The sequence below is a fragment of the Ciona intestinalis genome, chromosome 2 (genome assembly GCF_000224145.3).
Source record: "Ciona intestinalis chromosome 2, KH, whole genome shotgun sequence".
In the NCBI taxonomy this organism is placed as follows: domain Eukaryota; kingdom Metazoa; phylum Chordata; class Ascidiacea; order Phlebobranchia; family Cionidae; genus Ciona; species Ciona intestinalis.
The window spans coordinates 5,701,258-5,722,738 of NC_020167.2; the positions used below are offsets into that span (position 1 = coordinate 5,701,258).

Here is a 21,481-nt window from a genome sequence, read left to right on the forward strand (position 1 = left end):
TATCCAAATATCCTTATCGTGTTTTAAACAATTAACAACGGTCTTAGGGAGTCGTGAGAATACGGTTTTATAATTCTCAAAAAAAATGAAAACGTGTCCTATCTTCTCCCACCCTACTTTATGTAACTTATTTATTCTATCAAAGTGACTCATTCATTTTCTTAAAAGATTTGATCGCTAGTTTTTTGTTGTTTTTTTTGCCAAACTAAATAAAAAGGGAGTCTAAATTGCGCCCTTATGCTACCGAAGGAAATATTCATCAAAAATGTGTCCTGGGATGATCAACAATTTTCAAGGTATTGATCTTGGGTGCGGAGCTCAAGGGGAATGATGAGTGTCCTGTTGCGAAGAATGCGTTAGTGTTAATATGGTTGTTAGTATAAATGAAAACTAGAAAGTAGGCTACCTGTCGGATATTTTTTCATTGATGGTTTTGGTGCGACTGAACGAGCAAATCTGGTTGAGTTTGCATAGAAAGTTTAGTATTGGAGTGATGGTTTGTTATGTCACATTTCAATGCTTACTGAGCTTGGTGTTTGCTTGAATCCAATCAATTTGCTATCAACATTATAAACTAAACACATTCACTAAACCACCTATTTCTTATAGAGTTATTTAGTTGAACCAATTTGTACATGTTTTTGTTTATAATCATATTTTTATAATAATAGTATGATACTTTGTATAATGTATTAACTATGTTATCCGTAAGTGTGCCCCTGAAAAAGCTCACTGTGATCTATTCATAGAATTTATTTTTGGGAGTTTTCTTTTTCCTTCATGATCCAACCTTTGGATTAAACTTCTTTAGCTGGGGCGCTTTAATTATGGACACCAAATGTGCAATCTAGTTATGCATATATAGAGTGGGGGGAGACGGGACATCTTTAGCACATAATATTCAAATATCCTGGCCCCATTTTAAACAAATATCAACGGTCCATAAGAGTCGTGAGGATACGGTTTTATAATTTCTTGAAAGTTCTATGCTTACGATTAATTAAGAAAATAAAATAAAATAAGATGTCCCATCTTTACTCAACCTCCAAAAAAATTTTAGTTGTGGAAAATTGTAAAAATACACTTCATCATGTATGAAAAACAAAACTTACAAAAAGTTTTACGAAAATCACAGAAAATGCTTTACGTTTAATTTTAAGTCCAATTAAATAACGCACACAAATAAACGAGTGTCAGTATATATTTCACTATATAACGTGGGGCGGGGAACATTAAAAGTCACGTTTTGCACTAACTTAAAATATTTATTTGCTTAATATAGAACTTTAAACAAACTAAAAGGTTAAGTTGGCGGTTTCTTCACTTGAGTTTCACGAGAAAATCTTCACCGTTACGATCTTTTTCGGAAAGTTGGGCGTTCACCAAACTGTAAAAAATATAAACCTAAGTAACTGATGTTTGGATCGAAGAGTTTAGTACAGATGTCATTAGATATAAAGTCGCTGAACATAGACAAGCAACCACTTTCAGTACCATAAGCTCAAAGCAGACATTGAACACCTTACATTGTCAGTATACATACCTGAAATATGGGCCCTTGGCCGCAATAAGTTGCTCGTGTGTGCCGATTTCTACCACGACACCATTGTCCACTACAGCGATCTGGTCCGCATTTTTCACAGTTGAGAGTCTGTGCGCAACTACGACGCTGGTTCGACCTTTCCGTGCGGCATCTAGCGCGTCTTGAACGATCTTGATAAGGAACACAAAGTTTAAAGTGTGAATTAAGTACAAAGAACCCCTGCAATGTGGTCTGCTTAATATAGTGACATAGGGCTCTTGTTAAAAAATGATATGCGTTTATGTAAGCCTTCTACAATGTCCATATCACAGAAAAGAGTTCTAAAAATGTATTAAAAAGTTAAGCGTAAACCGACTTTTTCACTTTCGGTATCTAGCGCTGACGTGGCTTCGTCAAGGAGAAGAATCTTCGGGTTACGGATGAGTGCCCTTGCAATGGCCACTCTCTGCTTCTGACCACCAGATAACTGGCCGCCTTTCAAACCAACCATCGTATCGAATTTCTGTTGTACATAATCATTATTAGGTTTATCTGATAAAATAAGCTGGTTTAACTGTACATGGAACAAAGAAAAATAGTAACTTGTGTAAGAAGAAAAAACCGTACCTCCGGCAGATCTTGGATAAAGTTTTTGATATTGGCGTTTTTAGCCGCCTCGTCTATTTCTGCGTCACTTGGTGTTCGTGCACAGTCGCCATACCTATGTAAGGTAATGCTTAAAAGATGTCGGTAATGAATGTACGAGAAATGGGCAGTTGCAGACATAGCTTCACTGCGATGGTGACCATACACACATATGTTTTGAATGGTGTACAATATTGACATACTTACTGCCTGACTCTTAAAATACCAACAACTTTATCTTTTAAAACTCACAAAATATTTTCTTTGATGCTCTGGTTAAAAAGCATGGGTTCCTGTGAAACGAGTCCCATTTGTTGTCGTAACCATTTCACGTTAAGTTTCCTGACATCAACTCCGTCAATCAACTAAATCGGTTGGATAATTGTTAGAAACTGCGTCGTGACAATGTCAATTGTTACGTACCACTTGCCCTTCTTCTGCGTCATAAAACCTTTCCACCAGCTGCACTGTGGTCGATTTGCCGCATCCGGATTGGCCAACCAAAGCCAACGTCTGACCGGGTTTGATCGTCACGTCAAGGCCTTTCAACACCGGTAAGTCTGGTCTGGTTGGGTAGCGGAAGTGAACTGCTTTAAGAGTGATCTCACCCTTGCAATGTGCCTAGATAATACATAGGTATTAAAATGCAAAATACAAACCAAGCTATGTTTTAGTGTACTATGGACAGTCTTACCGGTGAAGCGCCTTCATCACTGTAAGCGTCAATCTCAGGAGTTTGATCAAATAGTGCAAACATTCGTCGAGCAGATACTTTGGCTTCGGCGAAATCTGGAGCGAACGAGCTATTCTGACCCACAGCCATAGCTCCGAATATAACAGCCGTCAATACCCTGAGATATCATACAGTTGTTAAACGACTAGTTTTAAATGTTTGTCACGTTGAAGTGAGTTGCGTGAAAAACGATATTTGCAACCTCGCGTTTTTGTACAGAAGCAAACAAGTTTAATTGGTAAACAACCTGTTATAACAAACATACTCCTTTAGTTTAAGAAAATAAGTTATAGACTAGTCACTATACAGTATATACGTATAGAGTAACCCACATCGCTTATTCTATTGTGATTGTTAGGTCATGTTTGGTTTTGGTCCTTACGTATAAGTGGTACCCCTCCCAAATTATTATGTGTTATGTCTTTTGGCTTTTATGTTCTGCATTCGTGATTTTGTCTTTTTAGCTCTCTCAGCTCCTCTGTCTGACTTTTTCTCATTCAATTTTATGCGTGGTTGTGTTGTGAGGAGATGTAAATAAATCTAAGTACAAACTTTACAGTATTAATTTCAAAACTTAAGAATCCATTTTTCAGCTCTTACTTGAAGACATTTTCGAACGACATATCTTGCAGAATAACGAGTTCGATTCCAAGTCGAAACACAGCGGCATATGCGAAGTACAGCACGCACTGGGAGTATCCGTAGCCAAGCCCAACCAGCAGCACTTTTTGGGTCGCTTTCCTGTTAAAGTAAAACGGCTACAATCTCTTTTTAAAAATGCAGAAGCCGATTAAGCGCGTGTAACTTGCTTCATACGTGGCAGGACAACGACTTTAGGTCATTGTTTTGAGACTATTTTGCGGTAACGATGGCTGTAGTATTAACATCACTAATTTATAGGCAACTCACTTTACTGGTCCAACAAGTTGTTCAGTGTAAAGCTCGTAAATCGTTTTCTCTTTGGTTAGAGAGGCCACTGTACGTATGTTGTTTATGGCTTCACCTGCTACTTGACCTGGAAGTAGTTTATGTATCAAATGTTCATCACTAACTCACATGCCTAACATTCCTGATACACAACGCATAATAGTAACAAAATAAACCACGCTGGTGACGTCATGATGACATCATAACATACCTGCTCCCTCGTAAGCTTGCTTTTCTTTTTCTTCTTTTCCGATAAGCAGCTGCATTTCTAGCAAGCCTCCGAGAATAAGGAATGGGATAAAAGCCATTGTCAGTAATGTAAGTTTCCACCCATATGCAAATGCTATTCCAAGTGCGACACCTGCAACCACAATAATTAAGGTGTTACGATAAAAAAGACAAAAAAGTAAGAATTTATGAGCTGGGTTATTTGATGCATAAATTAGATATTTGTATATATTTATGATGTTAGGACTCACCAAGTGAGCTGAAGTTCTTAATCACGGTTCCAATCCTAACACCAGTGCATCCTTGTACCCTTGAGGCGTCGGTTGAAAGTCGTGTGCAAAGTGCGCCAGTGCTGTGTTTATGGTCGTCAAAGTATGCGATGTCCTGTCTCATCATGGCCTGGAAAGCCATCATGCGAAGTCGAACTGTGAGTTCCATGCCAGACTTGGCGAAAAGGGTCGCCTTGAAAAAAGAACATGTGGACTTAAATATGTTAAAAAGCACGCAACAGACATGGTCATCTTATGAACACCAATGTTACAAGGTCGTGATAAACTGTAAAACCGTATGAAGTTTGTATATTTTACTAACCAACCTCGCAACAGTAAGCAATAAAAGTGACGACTCCAACACCCACGAAAATAAGAGCGTACAAGACTGCTTTCGCCTTTTGTTCTTCAACGTCGGTCAGCGTAAATATGGTAAGAACCTCAGCGAACAAAATCGCATTCACCGGATCTGCGGCTCCAGCAATTGCAGCAAACACACACCCACCTGTAAAAATACTTGTGTATACAATATATATATGAATAATAATATATAATCATTAGCTTTAGTGAATTTAAACTGATAAATGCTGTTTTAAATATTGTACTCAATGATCCAAAGCGGAGATATGTTATCAAAACACGTATCTACAATTTTATATTTTAAAACGTGAAGTGAATTTATTAACATTATTAACACTAAGTTTCTAACCTGCCATGTAATACCACTCTGGCTGGTTCAACTTAAGAATTCTTCCAAATCCAACATCTGGGATGTCCTCTTCCTCTTCGTCGTCTTTGCTCTCGACTTCGTGTCCAATTCCGTTGACTTGTTTGCTGTTGGATCGTTGTGAGTAAGTCTTCGCAAGCGTCATTGAACCCCTTCTGTTCATAAGACTCGATACAGATGAGCCGGACATCGTGCGGGATCTTCGTCTTTGTTGTGCGTCGGAAGAAAACTGGACTTCTGTAAGATTTATTAACCAGTTTTAACTTTAGCTTTAACTGTAGCTGAACTTAAACGAATTGCACAAACTCTATAGCAAATTTGAAAGGTGTTTTTTCAACAAGACAATATCACAAATAAGTTGGATTGCAATGCTAACCGGGAATATCCGTTTCAATCAGTTCATCTGGATCCGGGAGTTTTTCGTTTTCCTCCTCCTTTTCTCTTCCTGCTTGCATGTTAATGAGGTTGCTGTAAACTCCGTCTTTGATCTTGAGGAGTTCTTCATGACTTCCTTCTTCTTTCAGCAATCCCTCGTGAAAAGCAAAGATTTTATCAGCACTTCGTATGGTTGACAACCGGTGTGCCACAACCACTGTAGTGCGACCTGTAAGGAGAAGTTTACATGGTATATAGAAATAACATAGATGCAGAACACGTCGTGCACATATACATGATATATCAATGCACATATTATGACTTAAAATCTAAAATACGACAGAATAAGATGCTTACCTGCAGATGCTTTTTCCAGTGCTTGTTGAACGATCGATTCACTTTTTGTATCGAGAGCGGACGTTGCTTCGTCCAGCAGAAGAACCTTCGGATTCCGTACGATGGCGCGAGCTATAGCAATCCTCTGCTTTTGTCCTCCGCTCATTTGACCACCTCTTTCGCCAACTAACGTTTCAAATTTCTAAAACAAATAAAATATTAGTAAATTAGAATACACGGTTTTCCAAGTATGACTATGTTAGGTTTCCAATTCTTTTGCTATTTAATTTGATCTTCGCTTAACCTTACATTGGGTAGCTTCATGATGAAGTTGTATGCGTTTGCTTGTCGGGCTGCTTGCTCGATTTCCCTGTCAGTTACTCCTTCGCGCCCCCAGCGGATATTCTCAGCAATAGTAGTAGCGAACAGCACAGGCTCTTGAGCGACGACCCCGATAAGTTCCCGCAGTTTTCGAACGTTAACGTCCGTCACGTTTTTTCCGCCAACGGTGACTGAACCTTCCTATAAATTAATCAACACAAACATTTGTAATTAACAGAATAAATGAATGAAAACAGTGTAATACAAAAGAATGTCAAGATATAAAATTTGTGAAACAGTTTTACATAAACCGCAGACAAATGTGTTAACTGATAACTTGTTTTTCACTTAACAGTGATTTCACAACACTTTTATACTTGATTATTCAATTATTAGTTTAGTTATTTACCTGTACGTCATAAAATCGTTGTACAAGTTGAATGATCGTGCTTTTCCCGCATCCACTTTGCCCAACAAGCGCAACCGTCTTACCATGTTCAATAGATAAGGATACTCCCTTCAGAACCTAATTAAAATTAACAAAGCTTTTTTATCTATACATTTATTTAGTTATGTGCCTATTCATCGGGTTTTATAATATATAGAGTAAGATGGGGCACCTTTAGCACATAATATCCTGATCGTGTTTAAAAAAAATTAACAACGGTATTTGGGAATCGTGGGGATAAGGTTTTATAGTTTTTTTGTTTACTATCAAATGGGACAAGAAAATAGAATGAAAAAGGTTTCCCAACTGCCCCCACCCTACTGTATTAAATACCCGGTGTTGGTATACTAAGTTAAAGATGGCAGCCAAGGCGTCTTTTTTCCCTCTTCCTCTCTCGTTCATTATCTCACTCTCACCTGCGTATCTGGACGTGACGGATAGGTAAATTTAACGTCCTTCAGTTGTACGGATCCATCTTCAGGGTTGGGATTTTCTCCTTTGTCAGAAAAGATGTCAATAGTTGGAATGCGGTCAATCACGCTGAAGATGCTTGCACCTGCAGCCTTAGCGCCAGCGAACGACTCGAAATAGCTGCCAGCCTGGAACCGAAAGATTACGTAATAGAAATCGCAATAAACCATATTCGAAGTAACAAAAACGTGTTTTTAACGTTTATTAAAAAGAAATGGTGGAATGATGACGTCATGAATTGGAAGCCTCAATACAAAGCTGCGGTCTAATATGTATAACAGATTTTGTAACAACGAATTCACTATTTATTAGTTAAAATACTTCAGACAAAAAACCTTACCGTTCCAAGTGCAAACGCCGCAATGAGAATGTTGAAGAACGTTGTCATCATGTTTCCGACAGTAATTTCACCACTCAACACCAACGTGGTACCATACCAGAACGACAAACCGTATAAACCGAACATTGACATGTATAGAAGTCCAATACTAAAGCCAGACACGAAGCCACGCTTGATGCCAACGATTTTTGCGCTTCCAAGATTCCCAGCGTATCTGCGAAGAAATTTCAGATAGAGCATTATATAGATTGTACTGATTAATAATACAAATATGTCTGCTTTATGTTTATTACTTTATCAGAAATGTGACTTCACGCTTTTAATCCTAACGTAAAAGAAATGGTAAATTGTATTTCGTGAAAATAAGATAGTTTGGATTTTATTGATGTTCTGCAGTTTTATTAAAATGCTTATTAAATGTATTCTAGCAGTAAAGAATTTGGCCGAAAATAGCAAACCAAATTGTATTTTATTCCAAAAGTTGTTTCGTGAAATTTAAAAATGACCTTATTCGTTCAACTTTTGGGTATGTCTAAACTCTAAACTATATCAAAACAACAAGAAAACTAAGAGTGACAATTTCAATGCTAACTGCAAGTGGGGTTCCATCGGGGCTTGAATAGCGAACAGACCATTCACCCACCATTTAGAAATATTACCCAAGCAATCAACTGGAACAACAAACAATCAGCAATTGTTTAAGAGAGCTGATAGGGCAAAAACACGGCGTGCAGGACATGCATCGTTCGTCTTAGAAAAATATACCTGCCCGCACTCGGGCGGGTATGCGTTTAAAACAGTAATGTGCATTTACACCTGCTGTTTCCAAACTGTACCTAAAACCATGTATTGCAAAAAAAATAGCAAAATGGGTTGTTATATTATAGCCCAACACCGAATAAGCGAACTGCCTTTTATGTATGATTTACAAACGTCTTTTTTAATACATTTTTAATCGAAGTTAAGATATCATGCATTTCGAATGTTTATCAATATTTATCTAGGTATTAAAATAAACAAACATATTTTAAATATTTTAAAAAAGATTTAATGTCCCAATGCTCGGCTTAACCGCAAAATTGCTGCAAGGTTCATCAGCTATGAAGTTTAAGTTTAGAATCCGTTTATAAACGCTTCACTGAAACAGTCTAGTCATTGGTGGTATGACATACCTTCGCACTTGCACATTTTTTGTACTTCGTTTCAAAACTACCGCATACAAAAAGTTTTTTTTGGAGAACCATACTAGAACTATATAAGCGTTCGAATATTACAAACCCAAAATGTTAAATAAAAAACGCTAGTATTTTACTCGCAAGCAGATCGACTAGCAATGGACAATTAGAGGTTATTTTAACACATCAGTTCAAGTTGATGTTTGATCAATATGACCGTAACATATCGTCGCTTAAGCAGCCATAAAAGGCTATACGCCAAAACCACAGAACATACAAAAAGTTTGCGAATCGGTTGCGCAACAGCCGACAAAATACTAAGTAAACACACTCAACAACGTTTCTCCCAGCAAAAGGCGATTTAACCATTCAAATATTTAAACACCGTTAACCTGTATTGTCGTAAAAACATATGAACTCCATCAGGTCAATATTTTATCGCGGGAAATATTTCTATTTTTAACCATCTTAATTTTTACGATGGGTGGATGACATATTGATTGCATATGCTGGCAGCAAGGTGCTCTTAGAACTGAGAAAAAAATAATAAATACCAATAAATTTACATAAATCTGATAACTCGTTAGCTGGCACGAGGTGCATGAAACAGAACACCTGCGGTATGGCGACTGTCGTTGCCTTGTCGCGCGTAAATTAAGCAAGTAACTGGACATAGAAATTACCTTTCAACTTCCTTCTGTTGACACCCGAAAGAAACCACGGTTCTCACAGCTGATATCGCTTCTTCTGCGATCGACCCAGCCTTAGCATATGCTGCTAGTTCTTTCTTGGTGTATATCCCAGTGAGCTGAAAATATAGCACGTTGTATTACTAATACTAATGTGATTAACGAATATTTACAAAACTCAGTTTACATTTACAAGAGCATATAGGAATATAGCAGATACAATTTAAAATCATCATTAAATATATTTTTGTGAAATTACCGTGAACATAAGCGTTGATGACACCCCTAGTAATGGAGAGACTGCCAGTGACACCAACGCCAGTTTCCAAGCGTACACGATGCCGATTATGAGACCACTTAATCCCATGCTGAGGTACTGGGTTGTAAGAGAAACTTTTTCATCAATCCCGTCTTTGATCTTCTTAACGTCACTGTATAGGAAAAGGTATAGGTCGTGTAAAGGTATTATATAGTAGGATGGGGGAAGATGGGACACCTTTTCATTCTATTTTCTCTTACATTTTGGTAGTAAACAAAGAATATTTAAAGAATTATAAAACCTTGTCCTCGCGACTTTCATAGACCATTGTTATTTGTTTAAAACACGACCAGGGTATTTATATATTTTGTGCTAAAGGTGTCCCATCTTCCCCCACCCCACTATATATAAAGTTTATAAGTTAGAAATGTAGGGTAACTGCTACCAGTAATAACAACTATGGTTCCAGGAAGGCTTTATATGATTTAGTGTAGAAGAATAAACCGATTAGTTTCACCTTGCACCGGTCCAATATATTTCGTTGTACTGAAGTGACAATGTGGGAAAAACTATGTTAAAGGTTACCGTCACCTTGCAGCAATACTAGGCAACGCGTGGTCGGCAAGGGAACGGTATATTCAAGCGATCACAACAAAGAAATATATGAGGCAATAAAACAATTGTAAAACAGAAGAATAAAACCGTGGCAAATATTTGACGATATTGAATCGCTGAAAGGAGATCGTTAACCAAAAATTAGGATTTAAAATAGAAGTATCGAGTAAAAGGCATCGAGTACGTGCAATTAGGGAGGTGCAAAAAATAAAACCGTTTGCACTGGGGCACAAAATGCAAACATTTAACAATTAAAGACGAATATTGTTTTTTGTGTGTGTCTATGATATAAACATAAACATATGCATATGGAAATTATGTATTTAGACTATGCTACATTTATACCATACCGTGAAGAAAAGTTTAAATAAAAAGTAAAAGTTGTTTAATGACATCCATCAATATAAAACGTCTATGTAACATGTAATAATAATTTATACTTAAGGATAACTATATACGTACGCAGATAGTCGGACGTTTAGTTCACCAGATGAAGTGACGTCATGAAATCCCATATCCTGCCGCAAAATAGCACGGAAGTAAGCGACCCTGATCCGCTTCGTCTGTCTGTGTGTAGAAAAACATATTTCAGATTTACGCACGATTTAAAACTAGCAGTAGGCTACGCAATACAACTAGGCCTGGTAAAGAAAATAAAAACTGGAATATAGTAGGATGCAGGAACACGGTACACCTTTAGCACACAATATCTCAGTATCCTGATCGTGTTGTAAACAATTAACAACGGTCTGGGAGTCGTGAGGACACGGTTTTATAATTCTTTGAATGTGCATTGTTTACAACCAGGCGGGACGGGGAAATAGAATGAAAAGTGTCCCATCTCCCCCCCACCCTATAAACCAAGCAGAGCAAACGTCTGTTTATCTAAACCCAATCTAGTATGATAAAATACATTAGATTCAGTGTTAAAATTTAAGCAACCAAAGTTCACCTGACTGACGCCAAAGACCAACAGCCGACTTGGATGGTCGCAAAGAAAAGGACCGCGCACGCGATGTACACGAAGTAGTAGACATATTTCAATGACTCGTCCTTGAATCCATTTAAAGTCGGAGCTACTGTTGTGTCCCATTCCCTGAAGATACCCGGATATTTTATAAACTTTATTACATAATATAGTATATATACAGGCATGCTAGTAGGTAAAACCCATTCTATATGCAGTATCCATGAACTATAAGCAACAAAGACTGCTGAATGGGATAAGTTTTCATTTGTAAATGGGGAAAATGAAAGAATGATTTAGCTATATTGATAACATACATAAAACCCTGTTAGTAATTGCTTACGATTCGTTCAGTGTTGTCAAGTTCATTGCGTAGCAGATATTATATTGTAGCTGGCATTGTAAGTATCGACCATAAGTTGTAAACTCAGTGGTAAGTTGGCCAAAGAAAATGAACATGACGGGTAGACCTGCGCCATGTATAACAGCCGCCAATGTTCCTATGGTCATCAGAAGGTAATCGATGCCAGTAGCGAAGCGAAGCTGTAAAATAAACCAAATTATTATTTTTTTTAAATTATATGCAGAAAGTTCGAGAATATCTAGTTTGTCACCGTAATTATAACTGTGTTCGCTACTAAATATACACGCCCCTGTAAGTTATTTTATGTAAAGATTTTGGATTTTCAGAAGAATGCTTTTTTGACACTTACAAGTTTATAGTAGGGAACGGTGGGTACGTCCTCTTTCTCTTTCTTTTCCTTTTTTCCATCTGACCCATTATCGGAGCCCATCGTGCTTCCGTCTTTGGTACGAGAGAACGAAGTTTCCACTACGTTTTCTTCTACTGGCTTTATTCTAAATTATTACAAAGCAAAAGTAATAAATTTTTGGCGTAATTAAGTCTCACTTTACACAATTGCGAAATAAATATGGTAATTTGAAGTAGGTAAAATGTTGTGAAACTTGAACAGTAAAATCTAATAAAGAATATTCTTACAAATTGTATAAATTTGTTAGAAATGCTCAGAGTAAAAGTAAGTTAGTTTTATTTTAAAGTTGTTTTGACTTCTTATGCTTAACCCACAAAGTTTAAACAATAGGGCGGAAACAGCAACAGCAAGCTACACCACGCACTTTAAAGCGGAAATTTTATCGCGATGAATCTGCGTTTGAAAATGAGCGATAATGAAAAAAAGAACGATGAGGGTAAAGGAAAACGGAAATGCCTCATCTGAGTTAATTCCTTTTCTTAAGCTTTTAGGGTTTGTCCAAATGTTTGAGACCGAAGCTATTCTCCTTATATACTGTAAATGCGCACAGACGCGTTCAGTCCAGGACGACTCGCACGTGACCAATGACGCCATAACAAGTGATTCCATTGAAAATCAGTGACTGTCACAGGAATTTAAGGGGCTTTTTAACCTAGACAACTAAACAAGCATCTTACTGCTGCCCAAGCAAGTTTTGGTCATTCTTTTTCTTGCAATAAAACACTTTCACACCAAAAAACTAAAAACCTAGTTTACTGTATATACTTGCGCCTTGCAGATTTACAGTAAACAGTAGCAAATAACCGCCATGTACTGTCTCAGCATTCGTTTCTCTAACTTGTCTACTAAAATTTAGAATTGACACGCTTCCGGTAGTGGCATGACGTCACGCTCATTATTTATCTAAACCGAATTTCCGTGGCTTTGTGTGCGACATCTAAACGCCTCGTATGTTTTGTTTTAGCTTCAGTTATTCTATCTTTTATCCGGGTTCACACACCAGTCACTTAACAGTTACATGAAGGACGTTTAAGAGTCTTGTAGCCACTGTACATTTGCAATGGTACAACACTTAACACAATTCAACACTCTCCATTAATAATTTAAATGCAGCCACGCTTTGATCTATCTCGGCGCGAACACATAACACGTACATTTGTGCTGGTAGTATCTTTTATTTGGTATTTGGGGACACTGTGAGTCACGCATGCCTCGAGTGCGTGCTAAAAAATTAAATTAACATCGAACGAGGACATTTTGACAGTAGGATACGAATTTATTGTACTACCAATATAACAGTAAGCTAGTAGTGTAGTATGGCAATTATGTGTACTTTAAATCACGCTTGTTTACTTACGTTTCACTGCCATCTACGTCCGGCGGCATTTTAACTCAGTTCAATATGCTCTCCCTAAGTGCTATGCAGTGTTTTAGATTAGACGGTCTATAAGTATTAACATTTACTTCGCAACTGATATACAAGCATGAAACTACCAAGTATATAACTGACACCTATCCCCAATTTGCTCTTGCACTGTTCTTTAGTTACACTCTGGCTCGGTAAACAGCAGCGCTGTATAGGCCGGGACGTTGTGCCGGGGCACCCTCTCGGAGTATTCTTGTTTCTTTTTTATCTTGTTCACTCCGTTACCTATCGTCTAACGCTAACCTAATGCACCCAGGAAAAGCGCTGTCAGCGTCACATTCAAATCTTAACTTATCAGTCATGCTTTTGAAATACTTGAAGTGAATGTTTTATATCAGCATTTGGCGAGCGCGTAATTTAAAATGGACGTTTATTTCTATTTAGTAAAAGCACACAGCGAGCATTTTATCGTTTAATATTCATTTGTGTTGTTACCTGTAAGTCCCTTATGACTTCGACAAACATAAATTTAGCAATAAACGAAATAAAACCGTTCTGTTTAACACCACCAGTCTGCACTATGACTAAATACACTTGTTTATAAAAAGGGCGTAATTTCTTAACTCATCTGAAATCTAATCTATAGACCGAGCACTCGTATACAAGCAGCATACGTATTCTTGTAAGTGACCTTCACGGTGTCCGAGTATGGGCCAGTCTGCCCGTTGGCCGTTTTCGCGGAAATAGGTGCAAATAAGCCTGAGGGGTTTGAGAAGCATCGGGATTCTACTTTCGACGCCTTTGTTATTAGGCAGCAATAAAGCATCGACAACGTCTAATCTCTTTGTTCTATATGAGCAAATTTCGGCAACGAAGAACTTGACCAGTTTATGCGCCCTTAACTTCGTACTGATACACCAGGGAAATGGTTGAGCGGTAACTAACCCGAACATTTGGCGACACTCTGCTCGTAAGTGGTGGAAATTACGTTATTTAAGCCGTGTCAACCGAACGCGAATATTCTCACGAGAGTTGGTTTATTATTTTACTTTTATGAGAATCATGTGCTTTAAATTACACGTAGACAGTTATTGGGTAAGGATTTACCTCTGTTTGCTTATATGTGAAATTAAATAGAACCAGGAATTCAAATTCAATGGGATTTTAGCGACATATCTTCATACGAATCAAGCGTTCTACAACACACTAACTCGTGATCTCTCTTTCTCAATGGAAATCGTTCGATATCACCCACGCGCAGGTCCCGTGATGCCTATTTTCTCAATAATAGAGTTGAATAGAACAAAAGCGCGGTCAAACATCGAACCACCGGCTTTTTTTGAGCTACCGCACGAACAAAACGCATCACGAGATTGCTGCTGGGTATTGCATCATTCGTCTGTAACATGCTCTTGCCTCAATAAGTGACCTTTTGTGTTATAAACAAAATGCAGCAAGATTTGCGGAGTTATATGAAACCACTCCAATCAGAAGATTGCTTAAATCTCGCTTTAACGTCGCTAAAAATACTTGTTCGTCCACACATAACATATAGTAGTATGGGGGTCACCTTTCTAATTTTTCGTCTTTGGTAGTAAACAAAGCAAATCAAAGAATTATCAAACTGTATCAAAAAGAACCTGCATCTTGTTTAAAACACGATCAGAGTATTTAGATAATGTGTGCGAAACGTGTCCCATCTTACCCCGCAGTACTATACATATTGTGCAACCCCCAAGGTTATGATAAGGTTTCGGAACTTCAAAGAAATTCCTTCTCATGTACCGTGACAATTCTAAATTCTCAAGAATATACTTAAGCCGCTTCACAGGGATTTAGAAAAGTTCACAATAACAAGACAGGTGAACAAAAACAAACATACAATGTGTTTGTAAACAGTGGATGGGAAAGTAAACGCAGCGTGTGAGAATATTTCAAGCGCAAGGACGTACAAGTTCCAATTTTGGCCTTGAAAAAATCGGAAGAAATTGTTTTGTTCATCAGAAACATATACATATAAAAGCGCTTAAAATAAGCATTAAATTTAAACCACGCAAAACAGTTTGCAATGTATCTCTTTTTTACTTTCAATCACTTTGTCCACATACACATACATTTGACTGCAGTATGTGCTACGATTATTTACTTATTCTAAGATTATAAGACTCATGCCCAATTTTCTTAATTTAAACCTGCAAGCTACCGCACTATAAGAATTGTCTTACTGCCTTCGTGGTACTTATGATATACACGCTTCGTATCTGGCCTTCGTAATAGCCAGAGCAGAAGGGTATGATTAGAGAGACAGTATAACGCGAAGTAAAATAAAGCGCACAATTACCAGTGACGAAGCGAAAAAGATAACTGAGATAAAATTATGGCTGGAAATGGGTGATTATGAAAGGTTAGTTTGTGGGCAAAATATGTTCTGGACTCTAAACCAATGAAAAAATTATATCCAGTAGAGTGGGGAAAGATGGGACACTTTTTTAATCTATGTTCTCTTCCTATTTTGTGTTAAACAAAGAACATTCAAAGAAATATAAAACCGTATGCTTACGACTCCCATGGACCATTTAAAACACGATCAGGATATTTAGATATTACGAGCTAAAGGTGTCCCGTCTTTCCACACCCTACTTACATTTTTTGTAAGTATGACTTTGTGTGAGAAGCTCTAACAACAATTTAGCTAAGATTTTTTTAAATTGGCTGCTTGTATGGCAACAACATAAAGCCAATAATAACATAACTATATCCAGTTTCGCTTCTGCACAAAAAGGTGCAATTTTAGCAGCTAGCGAAGCCGTAAGGTTTATGTTTTTTTTCAGTTTTACATTTAAAAAGGAAGTTATTCTATATATCTACAACATATAACTTTAATGCATTACTTACTTGTTTTTGTTCATATCTTTCGTCATGATCTTTTATTTGTTCTTGGGACTGCTGCGTTCATTCGCTCTTTATTCTAATCTATTTGTTTAATCTATAGGCTACCTGCAAACAAAAAGAGCATTCGCAGTGAAGAATACGAAGCGTATGAGCTGTTCAACGAGAGGAAGCCTACATATATATTCACAATTGCGTAAGAACCACTCATGTTTCATTTGTATACGCGATCCAATTTCCAACAGGCTTTCACCAAAACGTCAAGCAGGGGTACGTATCGGACTATAGGCCTTAGCTCAGAGCGAACATAGGCGAACAGTTTAATTGAGGTTACTGTATCAGCCTTACCGCTGTTCTAACTCGTAAAGTACCTTACCGTAAAACTATTGTTGCGAGTTATGTGTGCTGCGACAGTTTACATCCAACAAAACACACAAAAGCTGCTATGCTTAAATGTTATATCCCACGTCTGTTCGGTAATACTGGCAATGGTGAGAGCGTAGGCTACATGGCGTTTTACAAGGTATAAAATGCTACATAACAGCGTTGTCAAATTTGGTCTTTGCCCTTGCCCGTTGGTCGGATTTTAAATTATTGATAATCGGCTCGCCTTTCCTTTAGTGCACGTCCTTTCTAACAACCATGTGAGCACAACTATCGTAAAACGCGTTCGGTGGGCTAAATCATCTTTTCCATCAAATAAAGTGCTTCTGCAAAATTTTAACAGAAAATAATGTTGCTAAAATTGCCAGTATATACGATCCGCCGAATTGCGACTGTCTGAGATTGTTAAACTCTTGGTAGAATGGCCCTTATCTCATTTACAGTGCTTGAGCAAATTCCAACGCTTTTTATAACATTTCTATTGGATGTTCGAATCGGATGAGTAACTATGTTTACATTCTTGTCGCTATGACGTCATACACCGAAGCATTGTGACGTGTAGTAAGACGCGAAAATCAGCTGGTCTTACTTTATCAGATACCAGAGTTCTATAACTCTTGTTTACAAAGTTAGCAACCTTGCAGCTTTTCATGAATTCTTTTTATCTATTTGTATTAAAAGTTTGTTTAGGTTTAATAAGTGACCGCAGGAATGGTTTATCACTTTATACTCGTTCGTTATTAATCAAGGCGTATGCACATTGAGATTGTTTAATTAATATTAATGTAACTTAATATCTCAATGGCAGGTAAAAATAATTGATTACAGTTAGCATCCTGTGTGTAACATTACCGGGAAAACAAGTTACGAGCAAACTCTTTAGTGATAAAGTTAGAACTGGCGCAGGATTAGAGCTAGCACGAGGTACAGTTTACTATTTGAAGTTGTATATGTAAAATATATGCTGTTAAGTTACCTAACAAACATTTTATAGTTTAGTTGATAGTTAAAAGTTAGTTTACACTATATATATATAAGTTAATTTCAGATTTATGTTAGTCAAAAAACTCTTAAAGATAATTAAAAACACAGTTTTTATTAAACTTGTTAAATAATTTTTTTTAATTTTAGGTTGAGATAAGAAATGCCTGCTGGCCAATGATTTGGACAAAAACTACACCTTACTTGAAAAATATGGGTCCAAAACCTGGGAGTGGAATTTTAGGTTCACTTAGAGAGAAGTTGCTCAAAAACTGGTTTGTTTTGGGAATTGTTCTGGTCATTCTGCTGGCAAGAGCAAACCCAGAATTCGGAGCTAAAGGGGGTTTGTAAATTACTATAGTGATAAACTGATAACCAACAACTCAATAGAATAATTTTTTATAAAATTTTGCACAAGGTGTATGAAACAGTACACCCGTGTTATATCGACTGTCGTTTTTAGCCATGTGGGAATAAAAAAGTTACATTCGTTCATTCATTCATTCACATTCAATTTTAATAACAATGTGTTTAAAGCTTATCATCATGCTGGTAAAAAATCATCAATTTTTTGTTGTACAATATTTTGATATTACTAATTAAATTAATTAAACTGGTATAAAACAGTACTGAAATTGTGTATGTGCTTTTCATAGTTAAATCATTCGTTGGAATATCACAGGAAACTATTCAGTCACCATAGATGAATCAGTAGTTTCCTAATAAGCGAAACAAAGCACACACTTCCAAAGATAATTAGTATCTTTCTAATGTTTCCTGTTTTCCCTGGTCTACCTGTTATGATGAATGGTACATGTTAAAATAAATTATGAAACCTTAACATAGGTGCTGGTCAAAAAATAGCCATTCATGTTCTCGTGTGTTGGAACTTTTAGGGTTTTCAGTTTCACAGAGCGCTGTATATTTGTACCCGCACTGTACTAACATTAAATCAATGATGTTTTCTTAGGGCCATTGATGCCAGAGATTACCGTAAAGTACATCGCAGTGTCACTCATCTTTTTTAACAGTGGGTTATCATTAAAGACTGAAGAATTAAAAAAAGCATTGTTACAGGTACCAACATTTCTTATTTGCCAACAACTAGTCAACTATGATTCATGTAATATGGTTGTCTTGTGAGTTGACAACAATTTTAACTCAAATTGACAACAATTTTTTTTTCAGTTAACAACAATTTTTAACTTTTTTACTTTTATTATGTATATTAGTATAGATTTTAGTCAATTTTATTCAATTTGAAAAACATCTAATTCATCCACAGGTTCAGCTCCATACATTTATTCAATCATTTACTCTTCTGTTTACACCATGTGCGATGTGGATCCTCTTGCATTTCTTATCAAAGACTGCTATAAATGTTTATCTTATTCAAGGGTAGGTCAGCTCATGCTATTTAAGTTGTGTTATTGTTTTTATACAAATTATCAGCCACACAAAAAAAAAATAAAAAAATCCCCAAAAAATAATCGCCCAAAAGTAACATACTTGGTAACTTGTAAGCTGGCACGAAGTGTATGAAACAGAATGCCTGTATAATGACTGTAGTTTTCCGGCCATGCGAGGATATAGCAAGTCACATTCATTCCTTTATTCATTGTTATTACAATACCTTTGATCAAATTCTCTTCCAGTTTACAGATAGTAAGTTGCATGCCTCCACCTGTGTCATCTGCTGTCATATTCACAAAGACTGTTGGTGGAAATGATGCTGCAGCCATTTTCAATTCTGCTTTTGGCAGTTTTCTTGGTATCGTAGTCTCTCCAGTGCTTGTCTTTATGTTTGTAAGTCAGTTTTCCCCAATTTTAAATGATAAAGTAGGGTAGAGTGAGGGGTGATGGGATACCTTTAGTACATACTTTCAAAATATATACGGTTTTACAACTCTTTGAATGTTCTTTGTTTACTATCAAAAAGGACGATAAAATAAATTAAAAATCTGTTCCATATCCCCTACCCTACTATAGTAAACAAATGTGAATCCAAAATACGATTTTTATTTTTACAAGTTTTTGCATTTTTTTACATTTTTTAACTTTTACAAATTATATTTGAATACCATGTTTCCACAGATGGGTTCTTCATCCACCGTCCCATTCATTGATATTTTTTCAAGTTTATTTGTAACTGTGGTGGTACCAATCCTCGTAGGACAGGTAACTGGTTTACCAGCTATATTTAAATACTGTAATAAATTCTGCATACCTGACCCTGATCTGGTGCGCAGTTAAACACTTCAGTAATAAATTCCGCAAAGAATTAAACCATTCTTGTGTAAAGAAATGTAGTAAGAATCCGGTGGTACGAAAACGTAACAGACAAAAATCCAGCCCAACCAATTGTATAATAAAATATATATATTTCCCCTAAATGGCATCGTCAGTATCTTATTCGACTGAAAAAATAAAATTTACTAATAACTTCTCACATGTTACTATTACATGACTTAAAAATGACAATACCCCATTAGCTGATACCCCAGGCCCCAGTAACCAACTTTTTAAACACCTTTTCAGATTGCTCGACAGTTTGTAAAGGGTTGGTTGGAACGAACGCAACCTCCTTTTGGAATCATTGGCAGCTTTATTTTACTCCTGATAATCTACACAACATTCTGTGACACTTTTTCCAACTCAAACCTTAAAATCGATTACTTTAGTTTGGCATCGGTGGCTGCAACAGGTACTTTGTCAAGACTATGTTATCTAATATGCATATTCTATGCTTAAGGTTCTCCTTGCCCAGATACAAATGCTAGCTGTATTTTTTGGGTGAATTTGCATAATTAACGTTAACACAAAATCGATAAATTTTCATAATTAACACAAAATGTGCTGTTTTTTAATGGCTTGCCTGACTGAGTTTTTTTATGTAGTATTCCTATGGCAAGCTACTCTAATAACCTTGGTGTTCTTCATCACTACGAGAGTTACTTGGTTGGGATTTAAACCACAGGACACAGTGTGTGCAATGTTCTGTGCCACACATAAGTCTCTAACCCTGGGTAAGTTGGTCATAAAATATGAATAAGTCTGTATATATGTGGAGACTATAATTTTGCATCTAAAATGTTTCATCTTCAACAAAACTTGAATATCACTTCCAAGTTTATCATTTCAAAAATTTAAATATTCCCTTTCAAAAATTAATTTTAAAGGTTTTTTCCTTAAACTTTTATTTCTTTTTCTTTTACTGTTCTTATTTCTTCTTCACTTCAGGCATCCCGATGATAAAGATCATTTACCTGGGATCTCCTTACCTCTCCCTCCTCACAATCCCTCTCCTCATCTACCATCCTACACAAATGCTCCTTGGAGGAGTCCTCGTCCAATCTGTTCGCTCCTGGATGCACAGAGCTCTTAAAACCGAGCTTCCTGCTCCTAGTTAAGTGGATGTTCACTAACGTCTCGACCTGCATCATGACTATCAACGACCGGAAAAAATAGCGACAAAGTTTGAAAATAATGACCAAGTACTAATTGATACAAACGCGCTATGGTGCTTGTGTAGTTAGGTGTTATTTTTCATTATTTATTCAGGTTTTCCGTGTGTAGCAAAAACTGCAGTTCAAGGTCAACATATCTATTTTAAATCTATTTATTCCGAAGCATTTTAGTTGTTTTTATACACATGTATTTTAGGCAATTTTTGATCCTTTTTTAGTTGGTATGCATTTCCACACGTCCGAAACCAATTCATGAAGCTACACAAATCGAAGTTTGTTACTTATACCGTATTTTGCTTATATTCTATTTACTCAAGATGCTCTTCCTGTGAAATGTACTTATCAAGCCTTATAAACATAATAAATGCGTCATATACTATGTAAATGTAATATATCGTGTCGTGATAGACGCCCGTATGTAAAACACATACTGATGGGTCAAGCGACGTTGCACAATTTTTTAGCGTAGGTTATGGGTTCAAGGCTCGTCGCTGCTACCATTGTGGGCGTGAGTGGACACTGAACTACAATTTCTCCAACCCAGTGTTTACAATGGGTCGTCTGAATTGTCATT

At 36.8% G+C, this 21,481-nt stretch overlaps 2 protein-coding genes across 4 annotated transcripts; one reads left to right on the plus strand and one right to left on the minus strand.

Moving 5' to 3' along the window:
* Positions 1–677: 677 nt before the first annotated feature.
* LOC100182256 (multidrug resistance protein 1) lies at positions 678–16,220 on the minus strand. 3 transcript variants are annotated; one of them, XM_018817637.2, is made up of 26 exons: positions 16,082–16,220; positions 11,761–11,905; positions 11,391–11,590; positions 11,033–11,176; positions 10,543–10,647; positions 9,466–9,637; positions 9,201–9,325; positions 7,343–7,556; positions 6,948–7,130; positions 6,493–6,609; positions 6,072–6,284; positions 5,784–5,964; positions 5,428–5,655; positions 5,034–5,288; positions 4,651–4,829; positions 4,307–4,517; positions 4,039–4,188; positions 3,810–3,915; positions 3,501–3,641; positions 2,862–3,018; positions 2,591–2,788; positions 2,420–2,532; positions 2,150–2,243; positions 1,899–2,045; positions 1,544–1,713; positions 678–1,387 (listed from the first exon to the last, which is right to left on the minus strand). In XM_018817637.2, exons 1-26 carry the CDS (start codon positions 16,105–16,107, stop codon positions 1,321–1,323), a joined length of 4,041 nt encoding a protein of 1,346 aa, XP_018673182.1. In that variant the 5' UTR covers positions 16,108–16,220; the 3' UTR covers positions 678–1,320. The 3 variants fall into 3 exon arrangements, with proteins under 3 accessions (XP_018673182.1, XP_026695790.1, XP_002131382.1); XM_026839989.1 differs by lacking the exon at positions 16,082–16,220 and adding an exon at positions 13,682–13,762; XM_002131346.5 differs by lacking the exon at positions 16,082–16,220 and adding an exon at positions 13,178–13,350.
* Positions 16,221–17,259: 1,039 nt separating this feature from the next.
* LOC100184617 (sodium/bile acid cotransporter 7) lies at positions 17,260–21,292 on the plus strand. The gene is made up of 9 exons (XM_002131311.3): positions 17,260–17,383; positions 17,591–17,783; positions 18,411–18,517; positions 18,726–18,838; positions 19,096–19,246; positions 19,535–19,618; positions 19,979–20,144; positions 20,338–20,466; positions 20,681–21,292. Exons 2-9 carry the CDS (start codon positions 17,618–17,620, stop codon positions 20,848–20,850), a joined length of 1,086 nt encoding a protein of 361 aa, XP_002131347.1. The 5' UTR covers positions 17,260–17,383; positions 17,591–17,617; the 3' UTR covers positions 20,851–21,292.
* The last annotated feature ends 189 nt before the right edge of the window (positions 21,293–21,481 follow it).

What these genes read in the sequence shown, in the direction of transcription:
- LOC100182256 (XM_002131346.5), bottom strand. Translation starts at nt 13,206, where the DNA reads ATGCCGCCGGACGTAGATGGCAGTGAAAC. An exon ending in TGGTCTTTGGCGTCAGTCAG is followed by an intron (nt 10,648 to 11,032) that starts GTGAACTTTGGT and finishes TTCTACACACAG; the next exon opens with ACAGACGAAGCGGATCAGGG. An exon ending in AGCATCAAAGAAAATATTTT is followed by an intron (nt 2,244 to 2,419) that starts GTGAGTTTTAAA and finishes TACCTTACATAG; the next exon opens with GTATGGCGACTGTGCACGAA.
- LOC100184617 (XM_002131311.3), top strand. Translation starts at nt 17,618, where the DNA reads ATGATTTGGACAAAAACTACACCTTACTTGAAAAATATGGGTCCAAAA. An exon ending in AATGTTTATCTTATTCAAGG is followed by an intron (nt 18,839 to 19,095) that starts GTAGGTCAGCTC and finishes ATTCTCTTCCAG; the next exon opens with TTTACAGATAGTAAGTTGCA. An exon ending in ACATAAGTCTCTAACCCTGG is followed by an intron (nt 20,467 to 20,680) that starts GTAAGTTGGTCA and finishes TCTTCACTTCAG; the next exon opens with GCATCCCGATGATAAAGATC.